This window comes from Scedosporium apiospermum (genome assembly GCF_000732125.1).
Source record: "Scedosporium apiospermum strain IHEM 14462 chromosome Unknown SEQ_SAPIO_0098, whole genome shotgun sequence".
In the NCBI taxonomy this organism is placed as follows: domain Eukaryota; kingdom Fungi; phylum Ascomycota; class Sordariomycetes; order Microascales; family Microascaceae; genus Scedosporium; species Scedosporium apiospermum.
The window spans coordinates 629,518-651,573 of record NW_015971799.1 but is presented as its reverse complement, the minus strand read 5'-3'; the positions used below and the strand labels follow the sequence as shown (position 1 = coordinate 651,573).

The 22,056-nt window shown below is 51.0% G+C and overlaps 2 protein-coding genes and 1 pseudogene across 2 annotated transcripts; 2 read left to right on the top strand and 1 right to left on the bottom strand.

The window, feature by feature from the left end:
- Positions 1 to 5,999: 5,999 nt before the first annotated feature.
- On the top strand, positions 6,000 to 7,797 carry SAPIO_CDS5334 (uncharacterized protein; the record flags this gene model as incomplete). Its single annotated transcript, XM_016787682.1, has 2 exons — positions 6,000 to 6,390; positions 6,560 to 7,797. The coding sequence occupies 2 exons, from the start codon at positions 6,000 to 6,002 to the stop codon at positions 7,795 to 7,797; spliced, it is 1,629 nt and encodes a 542-aa protein (XP_016642697.1).
- A 1,729-nt stretch (positions 7,798 to 9,526) lies between these two features.
- SAPIO_CDS5333 lies at positions 9,527 to 12,745 on the bottom strand (annotated as a pseudogene; the record flags this gene model as incomplete).
- A 4,569-nt stretch (positions 12,746 to 17,314) lies between these two features.
- Positions 17,315 to 20,699, top strand: SAPIO_CDS5332 (Calcium-transporting ATPase 3; the record flags this gene model as incomplete). Its single annotated transcript, XM_016787681.1, has 3 exons — positions 17,315 to 17,691; positions 17,913 to 19,872; positions 19,938 to 20,699. 3 exons carry the CDS (start codon positions 17,315 to 17,317, stop codon positions 20,697 to 20,699), a joined length of 3,099 nt encoding a protein of 1,032 aa, XP_016642696.1.
- Positions 20,700 to 22,056: the final 1,357 nt, after the last annotated feature.

Sequence of the window (22,056 nt, the reverse complement as noted above, 5' to 3'; positions counted from 1 at the left end):
TGTGATGCATGCAGTGGCTTCATGTAGAGTGGCGTTTGCTGGCTCTGCAGGTAATGCTGTTGGCCAGCTCTGTATGCTGCCGCTAGGGCGTTACGGTCCTCCGTGGCGTTCCTTCTTCTTCCCTCTCGATCCTGTTCTTTCAAGGGACAAGACAAGGTGCAGAAATGGCCCGGAAAATGTCCTTTGATCGAGGAACTGTTGAGAGTGAGAGGGAGATCTTCCCTTCCACAAATTTCCGATGCCCTTCCGACGCTTCGGACAGTCGCCATCTACGTAATGTGGAGGGGGGTCTTGCTGGGAGATGTTGACTCGTAATACGAAAGATTCGATATCTCCGTGCCGCCTCCGCTGAGCATGCTTCTTTTGCTTCAGTCCGATCGATGGCGTGAGGAAAGTTTCCATCTTTCATCTTGGAATAATGTAAGACAAAAACGCACATTCACATGCGTCGATTGAAGATAAGGAGAAACACGCATGCATTTGCTTCGTACGAGTATTGTAAGTATTGTAAGTCAATGTGACGTCGTTGAAAGCGGACTGACTGTGGGTGCAGGGATTAGGTACGATGATCTGGGTGCAATTTGAGTTTTGTATGGGTATATGGGTAGATTTACTCGCGCTATGTGAGGATCTAGTTCGATAAAATAATAGTACTGAGCAGAAAGGAAAAATCGATGGATGTGGTGGTGGTATCGGCATCAAGCATACACGTTTTGCAGGATCATGAGAAAGTGAGTTTGCCAGCGGCTGAGAATCGTCAATGACACCTTTATCCTTTCATCCAGGGTCGTAGCCATTTTAGGGACCTGCATCTCGCTGGCCGTACCTGAATTGGCTGTCAGAGTTGACCCTACCCACATATCACTGATCAGGGAAAATGCCTGTCTAAACCACAGCTTGGATGAAAAAGTCAGGTTGTTGATCTAGATTCTCAGTCAAGAGTCAGTTACCCAGAACGGATCTAGTGTCTCGAACCTCCAGAGACGATTACTTGTGCCAAACTATCAATATGCGGCATTACGGATACACAATCTTGGCAGGGAATAAATCTTAAGAGAACCACCATTATATGGTCACCTCTGTACTAGTTATTACAGCCTTCGACGGGTCGGAGGTTGCACGAACGGAGGTGTGCCCTCCTACCCTCCTAAACCCCCTACCTTGGCTGATGAAGAGCCGAAGAAGATACCCGACTCTTGAGACAACACCTACATGGAACGACCAGCCCTTGTTTCTTTCGGACAGCCTGGAGCTCCACTACTTTTGCATCCGATGCTGGGTGCATCCTTTGACTCAGACACGAGGTAGATCTGCGCAATACCTGATGCTCGAGGGACAGAGAAAAACAATCCTGCCAGTCCCAGGCACCAAGGGTATGGCCATTGGGGGTGGGACAGATTGGCGGAAGACGAACTGAGTTGAAGAGTAGCCAACGAACCCTGTTGATGCATCCCGGAAACCTCAGGGTCTTGGTGGATAGGATGGTTCGTAGAGGGGGGTTGGAGATCGTGCTGAGACACTTTACCACAGGTACATTGGATGGGCAATATCAAGCCGTCCGCTTATCCCGTGGAGTATTACATGCAGCACGTTCTCGGCTTCATCCTGGGAAATTCTCCCCGTTTTCCGGGACGAACTATACGTGATAATAGCCCGTGGATATTAAGATTCGAGCCTCCGGCGAGAGAGCCGCATAAAACGAGCCGCTGGGAATAGCACACTAGAGAAGATAGGCCGGGAGCGAACCACGAACCAAGATCATCATTAGACAAAGGGTCCAGATAATGAGAGATGCTAGACCCTCGGGGTTCATGGAAATTAGGCTGTGTTTCTAATAGCGCGGGATTTGGTGCCCGAGTGTCTAGATGCCCGAGTCAGAGAAATTCAGCCTGGCTCCCAATGAGACGCCTGATGTCGTTCACCTGTTGTTGACTGGTCAATGGCAAAAATAGTTGAGAAGAGAGCTCGAGCTTGTCGCCTTTCTGGCGTTATTGTACCAAGTAATTGAATGACCTACAAATGAGATACGATCCCATTTTCGGGGCATTTACCACACTGATTCGAGACATCGGTGGCGCTGCAATATCTAGCCGCCCCGTACGAAGTACCTCGGTATTGTCGATCGAAACAACCAGATGAGCTATGAATGACGACCCTTTGGAAGGGGTCAATGATCCTTTGATCTAGTTGGCAATAGGTGGATCGAGAGCTTTCGTTCCATGTCCACTTGCCATGTTCATTTTTCTTGTGGTAGAATAGAGGGGTTGGCGATGTGCTGGACAGTGAAGTGGGTTTGTTTGCGACAAACCACCGGGCTGGACTGGTGGTGGGATGGATTAACGGAAGGCTGGAGTTACAGAACTAACATGGAATTTGGTGCTCAGGGGTTCATAGAGGGCGCCGATGCCTTCCAGACGTAGCTAAATCTAGAATTTCTCTTTCTTCCTCTTTTTCTTTTTCTTTTTCTTTTACTTTTATTTCTTTTATTCATTTTATTTTTTATTTTTTATTTTTTATTTATTTACTCTAATTATTGTTGTTATTTTTCTTTTCTCCCTAGGCAACATGATCCCCTCTTCTCTAGTTGCAAATCTCATAAGTCGATAGCGGTTTCCTATGGAGTGGAACCGGAGACAGTGTGGACAATGAACCTATACGAGGAGCGGGGTAAATTCGGACGAGGCAAGTGCACATCCGTGGAGTTAAAAAAGAAGGGTGGTGTGCTGGGTGGGTTATTAATACCTCGTAAACTAAACTACTTTGCTTCAAGCGAGCTTACAGAATATTATACAAAGGTACACTTCAAGGTACTAGGACTTCATGCACCTGAGGGTAAGCGGCGCAGGAGAGTCAAGTTACCTTTTCTCGATCTGATAGTAGGCTACTCATACATGGAAGAGTGTTTACCTAAAAGTATCTGTACAATTACTCGTCTGGTTTGTGTTCTCTTGTTGCTACGGTAGATGTATAAAGTACACCGCCCCACAGTGAGGTCTGGATTTGGTTGGTTGGTCACCAAGTATCGGAGCAACAGCCGGGTCCGCCCTCTGTCACTGCAATTAGTGTGTGGATGGACTGGACAAACACGCCTCGCCAGCCAACCAGCCTCTCGGAGCCCGTAGCTTTGCGGCGACGATCAAGAAGCGCATCGGAGGAGATAGAATCTGGACTGCGCGGAAAACTTTTCCCTCAGGCCCACCCGACTTGTCCAGGCTGACAAACGCTGGCTAGCAGCTGCTTTAGGCGATTCTCGTCTTGCATCCGCTGGATGCTGTGGATACTGCCAGCGCTTTGCTGCTGCGTGTGAGAAAAAGCTGGGCGGTCACCGGCGCTCGGTCTGCGTTTGCTACGACGTAGTCATCAATTGATGGAACCGAAAAGAAGCTCGTTCCACGGTTGTGCGAAGTCAAGACGGAGGGACGAGGTTTGCCGGAGACTGCGAATTGGAATGAGCAAAATTCGATTCTTCCCCTTATCTAAACGGTAGCTGAAAACGATGCCTCAGTACCTTGTGTATTAATTCATCAATTCAGAGCGAGGTATTGATTTGATTTCCCAGGCCGATAAGCTATTTCTTGTAAGCCGGGTGCTTGTGATCGAATTGGCAGAACCTGGTAACAATCGAGAATAGACTTCTTCTTACCGCCATCCGTCTACCAATCGAAAAAGACCAATGCCGATGACTGAAGCGCTCGTGACGCGGGAACTGGGTTACAACGAGGTGATTCATCCAGGCGCCTACGAGATCTGGAGGCTTCCGCTATTTGTAGAAACATCAACGAAGCGATGCATTTGTTAACTGCATGTGGTCACTAACTGCTTGTACTTGGTGCTTACTGGGACATCACCTCGCTTCATCTACAGACAAATACGATGCGGCGACGGCAGAGGTCTCTCGACGATGGCACCACATGCGATGCGCTGGCCCACCAGTAAGCCTCGATTGTCGACTGTGGTGCGATTCCTGTTGGGAGCCCCGGTTTCTAAGCCCATCCACCACAACCACATGCTGTCTCAGAAACTTCGAATAAAGAGAAAACCCGCAAAGAAAAGGTGGTGTCCAGGATTCATGGAGATTGAATAACAAATAAACAGAGGGCGAAACCGGCGTACCTCGGTACCTCCCATTCTTTGAAGAAATCATGCACAGGACGGGACACAGGATTCCGGGCCTCCGGTAAAAGGAAGGTGTGGGTGTTGCTGATATCTCGATTTTCCAAGTCTTTCAGCTGTTTTGTGGCGTTGATCGCTCTGGACCCAGACAAACAGCCCGTGCCATCCTAGTTGGGGCGGGCGGGCTGCCTCAGAGGGAAGAAACATCAACCAAGAGAATTCGCTGGGCCTGGCGACACTCATCAATTGATCCAATGATCCAGCATGTTGCCAGACGGCAGCAGCGGACGCCGACACGAGCACAGCACATTTGTACACTACGAAGCATGAAGTAGGAAGTATCGAGTGGACGTCGTTGGAGAAAGAGCTAGGAAGTACAAGGCAACCTCCAGTCATTGTGCCGGCAGGTGCGAGGGAGCAACTAAAGATCGATCTTCCATCCACACTAACATTTTGACTCCACCATTCCGTGCCGGGGCATCCATCTCGCCTCATCCTCCCGCCCACCCTCTTGTGCTCGCACTACGAAGTACGACTTCCGTGCTTCCTCGTCCTGAGCCCCAACTGGTACATCTACTGGGTGGCGCCCTGTCAACTTGGAGACCGCCTGGTGCATGTGTTTCTTCTTGCCTTGTTCTGATCCACTGCTCCCCCCGCTCGCCCATCGATTCCATCTATCCATTCCCAGCCATTCGTTCAAAAAGGTCGTCCAACCTCGCCGAAACGCCCTTGGCCTCGTCCGCCTAACCCCCCTTCCGCTTCTTCTCTGCTTGCCCATTGAAGAAATCCTACCTCACCGCCGCCAAACGCACCATCCTCGTCTTCGTTCCCCACTATACGTTGGCATTCGTGGCTTAACGACCTCACACTCGCAGGGGTCGTCTCATCACCTGCCAGCTCATCTACATAGAATCTGGCGAGACGCCTCCTACGCTGATTGGCGTTCTATCTTTGCTTAACCCCGACACCCGACTTGCACCCACGCAACGCCTGTGCTCCGGCCCAACCCAACTACGACCTTGGAACTCTGGTCAACCAGTACAGTACACGTGGATCGTCAAGCAGCAAAGAATAAGAAGGAACTTCGAGTGGTCCATTGGTAATCCCGCGCTCAATTCTACTGCGTCTCTTAACGATTTGGCAATTCGAACAGAGGAACGAACGCTCGCCCCCCGCGTCTGGTACTACTCTCAAGTCTGGCGATTCGCTGATCTTCTCTGTCCCGCGCGTTCTTTTTGGTCCTCTTGGTGTACCTCAGGCCCTGATAACCACACGACGAACGGACGGGCGGTTTGCGATTTCGCAGCTTCTCGGAGGATGGAAAGCGGCCAGCACGAGAGATACTGTCACTTTTCCATTTCCATTTCGATGTAATTAGGCCACCGTCACCAACCTCACCAATCTGTGCATGCCAACGTTTCCGTGCAGCATTACCTCAGTATTCTGGTCTTTCGTCGATTTCGCGCAAAAAAAGGGACAAAAAAAGAGACAAAAAAAGAAAGAACCTGGCTTTTGCCCCAGTTTCCCATGCGACCTTCCCTTTCGCCATCCAAGTCCAGTCCCAGGTTCCAGTTCCGCCTCCATTCCCAATCCGGTCACAGTCTCCTTGTATCTCCACCAAGCTTTTCTTCTTCACTGCGCCCCACCACTTGCTAGCTCCGCACTTTTTCTTCTTTCCTCCCCCCCCTTCTCGGAAACCAAAGCGCTGCGTCTTGTGTGTTGTGACCAAACAGTCATAGCTCCACTCGCGAACACCCGCACCGCCTCGACGTGGAAAACTTCCGGGTTGGCGGTGGCCTTACACATCCGCCGTTTATTTCTCCACACACCAACTCTTTCCCTCCTCCAATTCCTTCTTCTTCAACAATAACACAGTTGTCGACAGAATGGCTCCCGATCTAAAACCCTTATTACTGCCTCAGCTCGTAGAAGAGCGGAGGAGACTCGAAGCCCAGGCCCTACAGGTTCTCCAGGCACAGCAGGTGGCTCAGCCAGTCTTGGCTGAAAGCGATCTCACTCACATCTACTACACGACAAACTCGTCTTCATCCGACGTTGCGTCTCCCATTACTCCCACATTCTCGACCCGCGGGCACACTAGGTATTCCAGCTCGGTGTCATCGCTAGAGCTCCCTTTCGGTTTTGGCGATCAACCCTCTTCACCCTCACAAGCAGCGCATTCGGTCAAGTCGTGCATACGCCAATTACCCGATGTTGAGGAGGAACCCGTGGAACGTCCCGAGCTCGATCTCCCCGAGGGCCTCTATGACTGTCTCTGTAAGGAATCTCCTGCGGCTTAATTCTTTTAATACCCGCCTACCGGATCCATTCCCTGCCGTGCATTCTCCCTTGCAGTTTATTAACACTAATTTTTTTTCCCCCATCTGTCTAGGCGATGAACCTTTTTGCGTACACCGTTCTAATCCGAGTATTGACGGATCCTTAGCTGCTGACTACGATGATCTCGGGTTCATGAGTGACACTGATTTATCCGGCGTGCGGATGAGGAAAAGTCCGCGAAGGGGCAGTGCGGAAGCTACATTGGCCGGTATAACCTCTCGAATCGGCTCCCGATTTCCCAGCCTCTCGCGCTGGAGCGGACCGAAGAAGGGCGGCTCGACTCCATTTTCCATTTACGAGCTGAGCGCCGACAGTGCGACCCGGATAGCTGGTGCAATTTCGAGCCGCTCCTCGTCCATTTCCTCGCCATATCCCTTCGGCCCCGACTATGCGCCCGAAGCCGCTCTGTCTCCCTCGCCCTCGCAATCTTGCTGGGGCTCCGTGGAGAGTGTTGTGTTGCCAAATCTCGACATTGAGAAGACGAATAATTCTGGCCGAAATTTGGAGCGGGAACGCGCCCTGGCCACCACCCCTCTCCTCCCTCCTCTAATTACCGACAACGTTCCCCAGCCCCCGCCACGGCGACCTCAGACTCCTTCTCGTGCTCGCTCAGCTAGTGTTTTCGAACACCCGACTCACGTGCCCGTCGCTGCTCGCACCGCTACTACGACCCCAGCACTGAGTACCAAGCCCTCTCTATCCTCGTTCAAGGCCTCTCCGACAAGCCCCGAGCTTCCTATTCCTTTTCCCAACCTTCTCAATGACGAGTGGTCCGATCGCCTTGGTCACGCCAACTTTACGATCCTTCCTCTTCCCTACCTGCCGGAGATTGCCGACCTGGAGAGCCTGAGGAAGCTGCGGGAGGACTGGGACCTGGCCCGCACAAACTACACGAAACATCTGTTTCGAACCGGCGAGAACTACGGCCAGACGAGCAAGATTTACGGACTCACGGAGGAGAAGTGGGCTGAAGTCGAGCAATCCTGGAAGCGCATGCATGACAAGGCTGTCGAGCAGATTTTGGCAGCCACTAGCGCCACCTCACAGTCTATGGCTAAAGCTAGGAGCAGGAGCCGTGGGCGAGGTAGGGGCCGCGCCGAAAGCACTCCTCCGAAGACTGTCATGAATGACATCTACGCCGGTATGGAGTGGAAGCGAATCGAGGACACCAAGCCCGGCGCGATCCCCCGCATGTTAAGCGAAGATAAATTCCCGTCCCGTGGCGACGAGGATATTGTTGGCCCTATGGTCCGGGATGAGCCTATGGCCAGGGGGGTTAGCGTTGACGGCAGGGGCGTGAGGCTGTGGAAGAACATTGTCGATAAAGTCGGACTCCGGAGGTGATGATAATATCCCTCTTTCCCCTTCCCGTTACGACGAATGATCGACGATGAACGCACGTACGAGCTTGCCGATTCCAAAAGAGAGATCCATGACGATGATTATCATTATTTACGACAAATACTCGACCGATAGACTTTGCGACTTGATTTCCCGAAGCTTTTTTTTTTTCTTTTCTTTTCTTCTCTATAAGATACCCCAATCTTGTTTTCTGGAAGCTGGACAGCGACCGACGCCTCTTCAGGCAACTTCTTTTTTTTCCTTTTTCTTTATGTCTCAGCAACTTTCTGTCCAGATATGCATGGTTTTGCATCTCGAAAATCCAGACTTTGCGAGCGAAAAAAACGTTTGTTCATAGATACCACGGCGACTCTACGACACCCCGAGCCCTGTTGAAAACAAAAGTCACTATTGTTAATTTAACAATATTCACCTCCCCCCAAATCTTCGAGGGCGGGAAAAGAAATTGGATTGAATGGTAATAGACGGCGTTGGGACCGAGTTCTCCCCCGCCAGGTTATAATGGAGTTAATCGGTACAATTATGATGGGGGATCAATAAGTGTTTGGGAGCAATTGGTCAATTGTGGGAAATTAGTTTGATGAGAGAGCAGCGGAGGAACGACTTGGGAGATGAGGAAGAGGTAGCCAGGGGCATTGCGCCCTCGCCTCGAGTGTGTTGGGATGAGGTTCTTTTCAGGGCCCTCAACTTGATGTGTTATAGCTAGGAGTGAGCGAATATCGGTTTCCTTCATTCACCATTGGGGAAATGTATGAACACAAGGCTAGAAAATAAGTACCTCAGGTTACTCTAAGGACCAGTAAAGAACATGCCGTTGTTAGTGTGGGAATAGTTGAACTTTTCTAGTTAGGCATGCAACTCAGTGTCGTTAAGCCATCGACGCTGAACGAAATGGCATGAAGGGTGCGCAGTTCACGGCCATGGGGCGGCATCCGGCATCCGCTTCATTACCAGATGCAATTCTTATATCGTATGTCTCCTGCGGGGTCGGATGCCTACGGATAGGCTGTCAGGGTTCTCGGACTTTTCTCCGCGGTGTCGGCTTCACGCCGGCACCAGTGATGTAGGATCCACGAACACGCTCAAGCATGCCTTCACAGTGCGGAGAGTGATTCACGCGGGACTGCACTGCATCGACCCCCAATTTTAATTGGGATAGGGCGGTAAAGACGACAATGACGATGACGATGGCGATGATGGTAGGAACGGTGGGTCCCAAGACTCTGGCCAACCCCCCCCCCCCCCCCCCCCCCCCGGGACTGGTGTTAAGGGTTCTGCACTTAAGGGTAAGAGGCCCGGTAAGAAGTTCATGGCCCATGTTGTCGATAGCAGCAAACAAGGTGTGTCGTCCGAGATATGATCACTTTCCCCGATTGTGGTTCGCTCAGGTTTCCAGAAGATAGCACAAGGATCGGTGAACGGTGTTCTCCGTTCGTTTTAGTTCTGGATCCATGCTATCTTGTCGCAGCTGATACCTTAAAAATGTATTTGTTCATGGATTAGCGAGGCCCGTCCCTTGGTGAAACCACCTATGAGCCCCGCAAGTCAAGATGTACCCTCCGGTGTGGGTTATGAGTATATATTATGATCATCTACTACCACTCTCTCCCCGGAGATATAATAGGTGAAGGAGGTAAACGAAATCCCCCCAGCTGGCCATGTTCATTTCAAAAGCTAGATAGCAGCCGCATCGTACAACGTACGGTCCTCGTTATTCTTCTTGTTTGCACCGGCGAGCACCGGCCGCGAGAAGCAGCCGTCGTAGGGGGTTGTTGCCTGTCAGTGGAAGGTAGCTCAGCGGTGTGTGATGGAGCTCATCCTCTGCGTATACATCAGCACCTCCTGCGAGAAGCCGCTGCACTAGAGTCTCATCGCGTTTGCTCGCAATAGCATAGTGAAGCGGCGTGCGATTTGCGGCATTCTTTGCGTTTACATTAGCACCCGCTTCCAGAAGCATCTGTAGGATAGCCTCACTGCCTACACTGGCGGCGTGGTGGAGGGGTGTCTCTGCATGTTCATCCTCTCCGTTGACGTCAGCACCTGCCTCGAGAAGTATTCGTACAATAGCCTCGTGGCCGAAAGTGATGGCGATGTAAAGTGCTGTGTCTCCCAACCCATTTTTCACATTTACATCAGCGCCTCCTGCGAGAAGATGCCGCGTTGCAGCTTCGTTGGGCATATTAGCCGCATAGTATAGTGGAGTGTTTCCGAAACCATCCTTTGCGTTTGCGTCGGCGCCTGCTACGAGGAGCGTCTCCACTGGCTCTGGGTGTGCCCCGACCACAGCATGGTGAAGTGGTGTGCTGTTGATCTCATCCTTCGCATTCACATCGGCGCCTGCTTTGAGGAGTAGACGCATTAAAGCCTCGGAATTATAATGGACGGCGGCGCCGTGGAGTGCTGTGCCCCCGGAGTCATCCTGGGCCTTCACATCAGCGCCTGAAGCGAGGAGTTGCTGTGCCACATCTGCGTGGCCCTTGAACGTAGCCCAAAAAAGGGCAGGTCTTCCGTAGGTGCTATCCTTTCCGTTAACATCGCTGGACCCTCCCTTGAGAAGCCGCTCCAATATTTGGCCCAGTCCAAAATAGGCCGCGGCTAGAAGTGGCGTGAAGTTTATATCTTGGAAACTTGTGTCATAGGTCTCGAAATGTATCTCAAACCATGCCCGAGATGCCGGATATTGAAACAAGCAATATCTTTCTGCCGTTTTCATTGCCCATCCATCTTCCGCCCAGTGGCATTCGCGGAAGTGCGCAGCCCAGAACCGCGCTGAATAGTCAAGAAACGTGCGCTCGGTGATGTACTCCTTTCGGTTCTTGCTTGACCGGAAACTGTCCAAGTCAAAGTCGGATAAAGAGAGCCGCCATAGGCAGATTTCGGCAAGGATGCGATGAGATTCTTCGGGATGAAGGGAATATTTCCAATGGAAGGCTGTCTCACTAGAACTGGACAATTCCCGGACAAAGGATAGCGAAGGAACCAGAAACTCGCGGGCGGTTTGATGAAGGAGGTAGATCTTTGAGCCAATCACAACCACAAAAAGCCCACAGAGCTCCCTGACATCGATGCGAAAGCGCTCCTCTGGCACCAGCTCTATGGCGTTAAATGACCGATGACTTGGTCGAATTGCTAACGCCAGGGCCATCTCTCGCAGGGTGAGGGGCTCCTTTGCTGCTACGACAATGTGAAGGAGCTTCTTGGTTAGGCTGATATCCCGGCTCTTCCATAGAATTTTGTCGTACACTTCTTCAACTGTTTTGGGGAGCTTCCAGATCATTGACCGGAGGTTCTCCTGCGTGTAGAAGATACCATCCATTATCACATTGAAAATAAGATGAACCCAAAGGTATGTGCGGTTTGGCACTTTCGTAAGTTCCTCCTCAAGGAAATTCTGCTCTTCTCTGCTCAGTCCAGACACATCCTTTATCTTGGCTTTGATGACGAGGTCAATCTCGCAGGAAATTTTGTCGACCTCTTCCTCGTTCTCCCCGCTTAAGTGGATCGTTGGCACCTCATCCTCAAGGCGCTGGAACCCTCGCTTAATATCAAGGTAAGGCCGGCTAGTTAAGAGGAACTTTAGGGCGGGGGTGCGTGTGTGGGTGTTTGAATAGAAACTGCTAGTGGCAGCTATAATTTCACTTCGTCCGGACTTCTCGCATTCGTCAAGGGCATCGAGAATGCAGACAATCTCGTGGCCCTTAAAGTTACTTGCAACAGAGATGAGAATATCCCAGAGGTCGTTGAAAGATGTCAGCAGCCTCTCTCCCTTCTGTTCTAACTTGTTAAGAATCAAATCCGAGAAAGCAGCTGGATGCTCCGTAAAAATTTGGTGCAAAATGCAACACAGGGCACCTGTCGAGGATCGCTGGTCTGTGAAATCGTCCTTGAAGAAGAAATAGCAGATCGTCCTTGTGTCTGTACTCAGGAGGACGCTATCCACCAGACACTTGGCCAGCACCGACTTCCCGCAGCCCGGGTCAGCGGATACCCAAAGCAGGCTCGGTCCGCGTTGCTGCCAGTTGCGGAAGAGCTTATGGCTGATGAACCACTCACATGTTCCTTCGACTCGGTGGGGATTTCGATCCTTGCGATCTCGAAACGGGCAAGTGTAGAGCTTTTGGAGCCATTCGATTTGCTTTTGACTCAACTTAGGTATCGTCTCTTCGCGTTCCCCTTGGCGGTGCGTAGACTCGTTTATGGCCTTCCTTAGCCGCCATACCGCGTGCTCCTTTCCTTCTCCATAAATGAGCGGTATGAAGACATCAAAAATACCCAGAAGGCAATATGACCAATCTTCCTCACGCGTAGTTTGGCGCGTATTTGCCCACGCGAATCGCTCATCAATGTCGAACTGAGAAAGAGGTGTTCCTTGGAGCGCAGGAATTGATATCCCTGTTATTTTGTGAATTTGCTTCTCGAGGGATTTCTTGTCACCTAGTCGCGTGCCGTCTCGCGCGAAGAACTCAACAGAGGTTGGGGCAATAAGCTCCTGGAGCGTCCAGCCGCGTGTGAACCATCTGCTCGCCTGGAAAGCAGATTCCCATGGTGACTGCTGTTGTGCGAGCCGCTGCTCGTTGCTGCTCGTGGAAACGTCGGACAGGTACACATAACACCTAGCGGCATTACGATACCATCGAAACATGGAATTTATGGCCTCCTGGAGCTCGGAGCTGTCCGATTTATCGATACAGCAGGTGTCGACCCAGAAGTATCGCAAGCCGTGACGCCCCGCCTGTTCTGCGCAGAATCGAATCTTATGAAAGCCGGTCTTGTCTCTACCAGTACCGTCTACCAAGTCCTTAAAGGTGACTTCTTGGGTGTTGTCTGTGTTCCACGTATGCGATAATATGGCGTATGACGGGATCTGATCGCCCACGAAGTGCCTCGTTAGACGGAATTCGCCATTTGGAGCGCATTCCAGGAGCCGCATTTTATTAGATGGACGACTCCGATATTATGGATTCATCGGCAGGGCAGCAATCGAGAGCGATTCGATGAAGAGGCCGTTTTGTCACTAGAGATTGAGAAGTGCCGGTCCCTGAGAATTTGTCAGTCAGAATTACCATTAAAAGTGTTCTTCTTCATCTTTTACCTCTCGGGATACTGTCGATTCCCAGACTCTCTGAGACTAATTTCGAGTATCTTGCCAAAGGATGCCGTCGGTTGTTGCCCACCCCTTGATATTGACGATAGAATCATTGATTTTGAGATGGAAGAAGACAAGGTGGTCTACGAAGCACTCGCAGCCTGCCTTGCTGGCAACTTTTGGGCTGCCTGACCATCCTTGGGAGGTGGCTTGGGCGAGGAGGGGTAGATATGGCCCGCCACCCCCGTTTTTGGCTGCTCAAATTGCATTTTAAAGAGTGACGAATGGTTATTGATTTCCAAATCCTGAGGGGGAGCAACTGTCGAAGGACAGGGAGTCTTGGAAAGGGCATTTGCAACGCCTGGAAGTCTACACATGACTCTGCGGTTTTCGTTCTACAAACACTAATTTCGCCCTTAGTTGTACGTGTGGGAAAGAGCAGAGAATTGAAATGTGCCGGAGAATTAAACTCGTGTCATCTGAAACGTTTATTTGGATCGCGCTTGATGAGCGTACTCTGGGAATGTGTAAAGACTAAAAAATAAACTAAAGAAAAAAAAAAGGTTAAAATGTACGACGCTTCGAACACAGTGGAGGAGGAGAATAGAACATTCATGGAAAAAAAGATAAAACGGCCGAGCCATGGAGGAGCGTCAAACGGGGGTCCAAACACCACCCTCGCATCAGGGCCTCGACGGTAAAACGTCAACCAGGGAAGTACGAACTAGCCCGGGGCTTCAAGGGTCGGTCGGCGGAGTCGGAGGTCCGGAGCCGGGCGGAGACAACAGGGAGCATGTGTTGAGTCGGGTGGCTCAAGGGTCTGCGTTTTACGTCTTTCGACCCTTTTCTTCTTATTTCCCCCTTTATTTTCAGGTAGTATTTTAAGAATAATTTAAAGGCAAATCCCCACCTTGCGGTTGGAAGAGCTGGGTGATGATTGCATTGTCGGTGAAATGCCAACAGACTGTACTTGGCAAAGCTTGGTCGAGGAGAAAAGCGGCGAGGGTGCCCGAGTCAAAGACAGCGAGGCCGCTTAACCCCGGTTCATTTCATGAAGTAGGGCGGTAAACTAGTAAACGGGATTAATCGGTGCCTAAAGAACTTCAAAGAAGCTAGTTTAAACTATAGAAGTTCGAGTGGTGAAGAAACGCATTGGTGGCGTCATGCCGAGGGTAGTCGTTTTCTTGCATTGCTCACGAAAGTTATCTGTTCTCTTGTTTCCAGGGACGACAGTCGGTCCCCGGATTCACATTCGCAATCTTGAATCTTCCCGTTTAGACCCTGTGGGGGACGGGTTACACTCGCCCATCTGCTGCCGAGAGATAACGGAGCTCCCAGTGATCTGTGAGGGTGTGTGGAGAGCACCTACCCTTTTTAGGCTCGGGTAAAAAACGGCGTGATGAGAGTTTGCTTGTTGAGAATCCTTGACATGGGATAGGACGCATTGCAGGCTTCATGACGAGAAATCCGAAAGCATCTGTTGAGCTTGGTCTCGGCAAACTGCTTGGCACATATCCACGCGTACATCTTGCTCGAGCTGCATGATGGAGTACGGAAGTTTCACGGCCGGGTAAGTTGAGCAATCTCACGAAACTCTCGTCCGTAGTGTGGCACATCTTTCCTCAATCGCTTTGCTCTTTATCGTCATCATGCCACCAGGGTAAAACAAAAAACACACCATCATCAAGAAATTCCAGGAATCCCAGTTTCAGGCGGCGTCTTGCCATTGACCCCCCTTGAACCACGAACCCTGGCATGGAATAAATTTTATTTTTCAGTTGAGTCTGCTTTTGACCAGGGGACAATGGAAGAGGTTCAACAATGTTCCGGGGTGAGAGGCAACCAGCCTTTGGCTTGACCAGCCCAGGTAATCCTTTGTACCCAGTGCAAATGTTAGCGAATTGTGGCTGGCGATGTACCCCCACTTGACGCAATTTGATTCAATTGCGCCCACGTTCCACCTTCCGGACCTGAGTTTCTGAGAAACTGCCCAGCACGTGCTCGCATTCCTTCTCTGAGAGGCTGGTATCGGTTGCAATCAATCAATGCAATCGCCAAAAACGAGACCGGAGCACCGTACTCACTAGGTGCGACATTAGCGCGCATAGGGAGGGGGAAAACAAAGAATAAACTAGAAAAGGGGATGAGCCGTAATCCCGAGTTCGGGTCTCGAAGCCCGACGCCGAACGATAGTGAATCGGGGTCCGGGTCGAGCTGTGTGTGGTGGGAGACGAGGGGTAGCAAGGTCGGGACTCAGGGAGGAAAGGGTTCGGATTATTCGGTTGTACCGATACCATCGGATCGTCAATTCTCTACTTCGTCCTTCGTACAGGAGAATCAGAAGGAAGTCGCACCCATTAATTGGTTTGCCAAGTTTCTTGGCATGAGTGGTCATGTTATGTTTGAGCGTTTCTATTTCTTGAAGTATCAAAGCGATCGCCGAAGTACATGTGTACAACAAGTACACTACGCCTTATTGAATTGATGAAGCGGGGTTGCAAGTTGGCAAACTCCATCACAATCTACGTTTGTTAATTGAGAACAGTTTACCTGCAAGTTGCGTGGGCAACCGAGTCGAGATGATCTACGAAGTACGTCAAAACTAGGGATAGATCGCATCAATTGATTAGATCCTGGTCCTGCCCCATGATATCACTTGAGGACTAAACTGACAATTGAACTCTACTCCCGGAATCAGGCCTTGGAGAACAGACCTAATTAGAGTGTTCCTTGTATCTCTAGAGGCACAGCCACCTGGTAGTTCTTGATCTCCAAATTACGTCGTAGATAATCAATGAGAGAGGTCGATCCCGAGCTAATTCCAATCAAGCGTCTTAGCACGTGGAGCAACTTTGAGCTTATTGCTCTTTAGTCCTCGGCGAGAGCAAGGAGGTTCGGAGGTATCATCCCTTTGATCATTTTGACACAAAGACGTTCTAGCCGGAACCAAGACTGGGGGACGCGGGGAAACGAACGGTTGGCGCTTCCTGGCACGCAACCACTTGCTCGACACGGACACGTGTGAGCCGGATCCTGGTGCCGAGCCATGATGGCGTTTGGCAAGGACGGGAAAATGTTTGGGCCGTACAATCAGTATCATACGAGAAAAGCCGCGGAGATGGGAGGAAGACGCAGTATTCCCAGAGAGGCAAGTTGTGCCTTCCATTCTCCCTCGTACAGCGGATATCAATGGATATTCATCAAAGGATGTGCCTGCCGCATCTGGACAATGAAGTAACTCTTAGGTATGACTATTACGTGCGAGACGATGAGACTTGCGCTAGTGGTGTCGAATGAATCGAATGTTTATCATACTGATTCAGACGAAGCTTCCAAGCGAGGCTATCTCAACGAGCTCGTACTTGGTTTCTCAATTCAGAGGTACAGCTGGACTGTCAAGCTTTGAGCTCGAGCCAAGCCCACTTCACATGCTCTGCTGAGAATATCCACCCCGCTGAACGTCTTAGTGGTTTACTAAGCCACGATGTCCTACGTGGAATGCACGCGGCAAAGCCGTTTGGCATCCGCGGGTATCCTGAGAAGAACTTTGAAGTCGATAAATGGGAGATTGAGCACCCTGCTTCGACCGAATCCAACACTGAGACGCCATTCGTGACATTGAGCTTCTGCTCGTATCCAGATTGGCTCTACGCCACGCTTGTCAGTACAAGAACACACTACTTCGTACACCCACAAAAGCCAGCGCTATGAATAGCACTCAATTCACCAGTCGTAGATGGTACATTACACAGTGTAAACATTACTGTACATGCCCTCCACTTACACAGCTATGACAGCAGCCAGAAGCTACTAGCAGGTACAAGCCAGTCTTGGTTGGGCCACAGCAAGCAATCGCAGGCGGTACACAGCGTTGCGCGTGCCCCACTTTCGACTCCCAGAGGGTCCCCCTAGCGAATCAAGACCCTTCTGAAGCCTTGGCTGTGGGTCGGTCACGCGGGCTACCGACCGGCGACTTCCCCGTACACTAGTTTGTATTGCTCATTGCTATCGGCTTGGCAGCTACGACACAGTATTGCCACGATCCAGCCATTGGCAATTACACCCCATGGCGATCCCAGGGGCAAGAGCGACTCCCAGGGATAAGGAAGAAAGGAAGGATACAAAAGGGAGGACCAAAAAGGATAAAATCCGTCTTTATCTCCTGGCCACCCCCCTCGTCTTTCTCCCCCACCTCACCGCTGTTCGCTCGGTCTACGGTGAATCCTCTCGGACATTCATTCCATCCCAAACGTTTCCATTGACGAACTCCAGTGCGCCAATAGTATTTCACTGACAAGCCACCTCGACTTATCGTCTCAACCCATTCTACCAACACCAATTGCGAGTTCAGGAGACGGAACCGGTACATAACTCAAACGACCTCGCTTTCAATTCGACTTCGACTGTACTTCGATGGGAGAATCTGTTTCTGCTCGGAATGGCCTTTCTCACGACTCTCCCGAGGCCACGGCAGACCTGGATGAGCCCCCATCAGGTTTACGACCGTTCACAATCCCCCATTGCATCGATGCCATTGACGTGGCCCGAGTCCTCGACACTCACCCCAAGAATGGACTCACCCACAACGAGGCTCTTGCTCGCCTCGAGCGAGATGGACCTAACAAGGTCGAGGCCGCTAAGGGCACATCGGCCTGGCAAATATTCCTAAGACAAGTTTCGAATAGTTTGACTGTTGTTCTTGTACTTGTCATGGTACTTTCGTTCTGTATTGATGATTATATCGAAGGCAGCGTTGTCGCCGCCGTTATTCTCTTCAACATTGTCGTCGGGTAAGATCCTCCTCCCCTCCTCACCCCTCATCTGATTAGCAGTAGACGAAATGTGTGGGGATCGCTGCTCGTGAGTTCGCGACAGCGTTTTCCAGCCCGGCCTCGCAGCCGTGTGCTCTTTGCTTGCATTCTCGTGCTCATCAATTCTGTCTTTTTTTCTTTTCCCCAAAGAAATGTCCGCATACTAATTCTCGGTGGGGGCGTCACCTCCACCATGGCAGCTTCCACCAAGATTACACGGCCGAGAGCCAGATGCAGCAATTGCTGAGCCTGGCCTCGCCAACTTGCCGCGTAATCCGTGAAGGCCAAGTACAAGAAGTGAAGAGTGAAGTCATCGTAGTTGGCGATTTGATTTGCATCTCAGTCGGAGACATCGTCGCCGCCGATGCACGCCTCTTGGATGGGATCAATCTTTCCGCCGAGGAAGCCAATCTCACTGGCGAATCCGTCCCAATAAGCAAGCACGCTGAAAAGGTGCTTGATGCGGAAGATATCCCCCTCGGCGATCGCATCAACATGATTTACGCCACCACCGCCATCACCCGCGGTCGCGGTACTGCTATCGTTACGAGCATCGGAATGGATACCGAGGTCGGAAAGATCGCAGCTATGCTGCGGACCAAGAAGACCGTCGACGCCGATACTCCATTTTCCCAGCGAGCCGCTATCTGGCTCAAGAGCAGGGTCCGAACCGTCCTCGGTTTCGACGGCACTCCCCTTCAGACCAAGCTGAGCATTTTCGCTCTTATGCTCTTCGCCTTTGCTATTCTCCTGGTTCTCATTGTTTTCGCCACCGCCAAGTTCGATGTGCAGGGCCAGACCCTGCTTTACGGCATTTGTGTTGGTGTTGCGGTGATTCCAGAATCTCTGATTGCTGTGCTTACCCTCACCTTTACCGTTGCCGCCCGTGCCATGAGTCGGGGCAATGTCATTGTCCGCAACAAGGCTGCTCTGCAAGCTGTTGGTGGCGTGACGAATATCTGCTCCGATAAGACTGGTACATTGACCCAGGGTAGGATGGTTATGCGCAAGGTTTGGCTCCCCGACGATACGCAGGTCTTGGTCAAGGACACGACCGACCCATTTGACCCATTCAGTGGCAAGGTCAGCTGGATGACTGGCAGTGGCAACTCGAGCTCCAGGTCTACTCCTACCATTGAGAAGTCTCCTGAGCTGCCCGGCTCGTCCGCCTTCAATGCCTTCCTAGATGTCATTGCCCTTTGCAACAACGCAACCGTCTCCGATGGCAAAAATGCCGCCGATGACAGCGCTTCCGTGACAACGGCAACGCTGCCCACGTCTTGGGTTGCCGTGGGTGAGCCTACGGAAATCGCCCTTCAAGTTTTTGCTACTCGATTCGGTCGTGGTAAGCCCGAGCTGCTCCACAGCAGAGTCGGGCGATTGATCACCGAGTTCCCATTCGACTCTTCGTGCAAGCGAATGAGTGTCATTTACGAGCACCCATCCAATGGCCGACGTATGTACGCCAAGGGTGCTCCCGAAGCCATCCTGCCACTTCTTTCGGAAACGGAAGATGTCAAGGCTCTCGTCGCCGCAAAGGCTGATGAGCTGGCCTCGGAGGGATACCGAGTCCTCTGCGTCGCGCATAAGTCGATCGAAGTCAGTGATTCTGTCGACGAGAGAGCGGACGCCGAGCGAAACCTCGAGTTGCTCGGCCTTGCTGGACTCTACGATCCCCCCCGACTCGAGACCGCCGGTGCTGTCAAGCAGTGCAAGACAGCTGGCGTTTCGGTTCACATGGTAACTGGTGACCACATCAAGACGGCTACGTCTATAGCTTATGAAGTAGGCATCCTTTCGCAGGATCTACCTCCGGCTGAAGTGAAATCTCTCGTTATGCAAGCTTCTGAATTCGATAAACTCAGCGATGCGGATATCGATGCCATGAAGTCGCTTCCACTGGTAATTGCCCGATGCAGCCCCATGACAAAGGTTAGAATGATTGAAGCCATGCGCCGACGCAAGGCTTTCTGTGTCATGACGGGCGACGGTGTCAACGACTCTCCTGCCCTCAAGCAAGCTGATATTGGTATTGCAATGGGTCTTCGGGGAAGCGATGTTGCCAAGGAAGCTGCCGACATGGTTCTCACGGATGATAACTTTGCCTCCATCGTCACAGCGATCAAGGAGGGACGAAGGCTTTTCGACAACGTCCAGAAGGTAAGTTGCCCCATCATGCAGATGCTTCCGAAAAGTTATCTTCAGACTAACATGGGTTCAAACAGTTCCTGCTCCATCTTTTAATCTCCAACATTGCCCAAGTCATTCTTCTTCTCATCGGTCTCTCATTCAAGGATAAGTCTGGAGAATCTGTTTTCCCGCTTTCACCGCTTGAGATCCTCTGGGCCAATCTTATCACTTCATCCTTCCTTGCCGTTGGTCTTGGTATGGAACAAGCTCAGCCTGATTTACTCGAGCGGCCACCATCCCACAGCCGCGGCGGGGTCTTTACGGTTGACCTAATCCGCGACAAGATGATTTACGGTTTCTACATGGGTGCTCTCTGCTTGGCTGCGTTTACCTCGGTTGCTTACGGCGTGGCGGGTCCTGATCATCTCGGCCATGGCTGTAACGATGGATACAACGACAGCTGTAAGGTTGTCTTCCGCGCCCGCTCGACGACCTATGCAACGCTGAGCTTCCTCCTTCTGGTCACCGCCTGGGAGGCCAAGCACTTTACTCGCAGCTTGTTCGCCATGAATCCGGAGCTTTGGAGCGGTCCTACATCGTTCTTCAAGACCGTCTGGATGAACCGAACTCTGTTCTGGGCCGTCGTCGCCGGCTTCCTCACCACATTTCCCGTCATTTACATCCCCGTCGTCAACAGACTGGTCTTCAAGCACGATATGATTACCTGGGAGTGGGGTATCGTTGTGGCCTGCTTGGTCACGTACCTCGCGCTCGTGGAGGTTTGGAAGGCAACCAAGCGAAGACTTGGCCTCGGAGTCCCTGATCGTGCGACCTCTGTTGCCACTCCTCAGGTTTAAAGTCCGAAGTACCTTGCCCCTCAGAGCGACCTGGTGCCATGGTGACGGTGGTTCTTAGGACGCGAGGGGAGTTTCACTCATTATGATCATTCGTTTTTTCAAGTTTGATTCCTGCTCCTGTTGAAACGGTTCAATGGCGTCTTTCACATCCACAGATTGACAATGGGACCCGGACTTGGTGTGCATGTTGAAAAGAAGTCCGAACTGTGTCCCCCGACTTCCCCCCCCCCCCCCCCCCCCCCCCCCCAAAAAAAAAAAAATTGTTCCGTTCTTATCTGTCTCCTTGGCGTACAATGGCCATTCGAGTGCCGAGCCGGCCGGATCTCGCCGGCCCACTTGAACATTCGCCGTGTTGGCATCTTTGATTGCTCTTTCTTTTAGGCACTAGTTTCTACTTGACAATGAAAAGAGACAAGCCTTTTGCTGCTCAACTCTCCACCGACCTGGTGCGACTTGATTGATTGACTCGACCCCGACGGGAGTAGTCGCTAATCCCACTGATGAATGACTGGCTCCACTCCGAACCACTATGTGTAATTAAATTCCCCGTAATCCGTATCGCCGTTGTAGGATCAACCAACGTGGACATGTTCGATGTTCCTGTTGGTTTCGTATCGTATCAAACTATCAAATAAGTGGTGGAAAGAACCATGTCTGTCACCTTGTCCCAAGACACGAAATCCCATTAGTGTCATTAATCCATGGCGGAAAGACAAGAGAGCTTCAAACCAAGGCGAGAAAACCGAATTGACATAAGAAACCAGGCGCTATCTAAAACTCCAATCCCCATGTCATTGCTGAGCCGACATGGAGTGACTGATCTGTAGGATGGGCGTCTGCATTGCTCGGGCATGGAGAGTTCGCTTCCGTCTCACTTTTCTTCCTCTTCTTCATCTTCTTTCTCAAATTTATTTATTTATCTTCATATTTATTAAAACTGCTTTTTCTCCTTTTCTTCTTTTCCTCATGGACCACATATTCTTCCACCTTCCTCCCCCCCAAATCAGTCATTTTTCAACCACCCCAATTTAACTTCCAGACACATATTCTCCGAGCTTTCAGACTGCAATGTTGGAAAATAATATACGAGGATTGAAGGAGGAAAATTTTCTATGTACGTTTTGTGTCCTACATTGGAGCCATTTTAAATAAAAGGAAAAAGAATCATTTATATACATGAAAAATGTTCGCGTCCAAGAACGGTCCTCTAATGTGCAAAATGTTTCGATGAATACGAAGCTCAGGGTTCACGCTCCTCTCCTCGTCACAGTACTCTTTCCATTGCTCTTTTCTTTCCAAGATAGGGACTCAGAAAAGGGACGGGATGAACAACTTGAAGAATAGAAGGCAGCGCGAA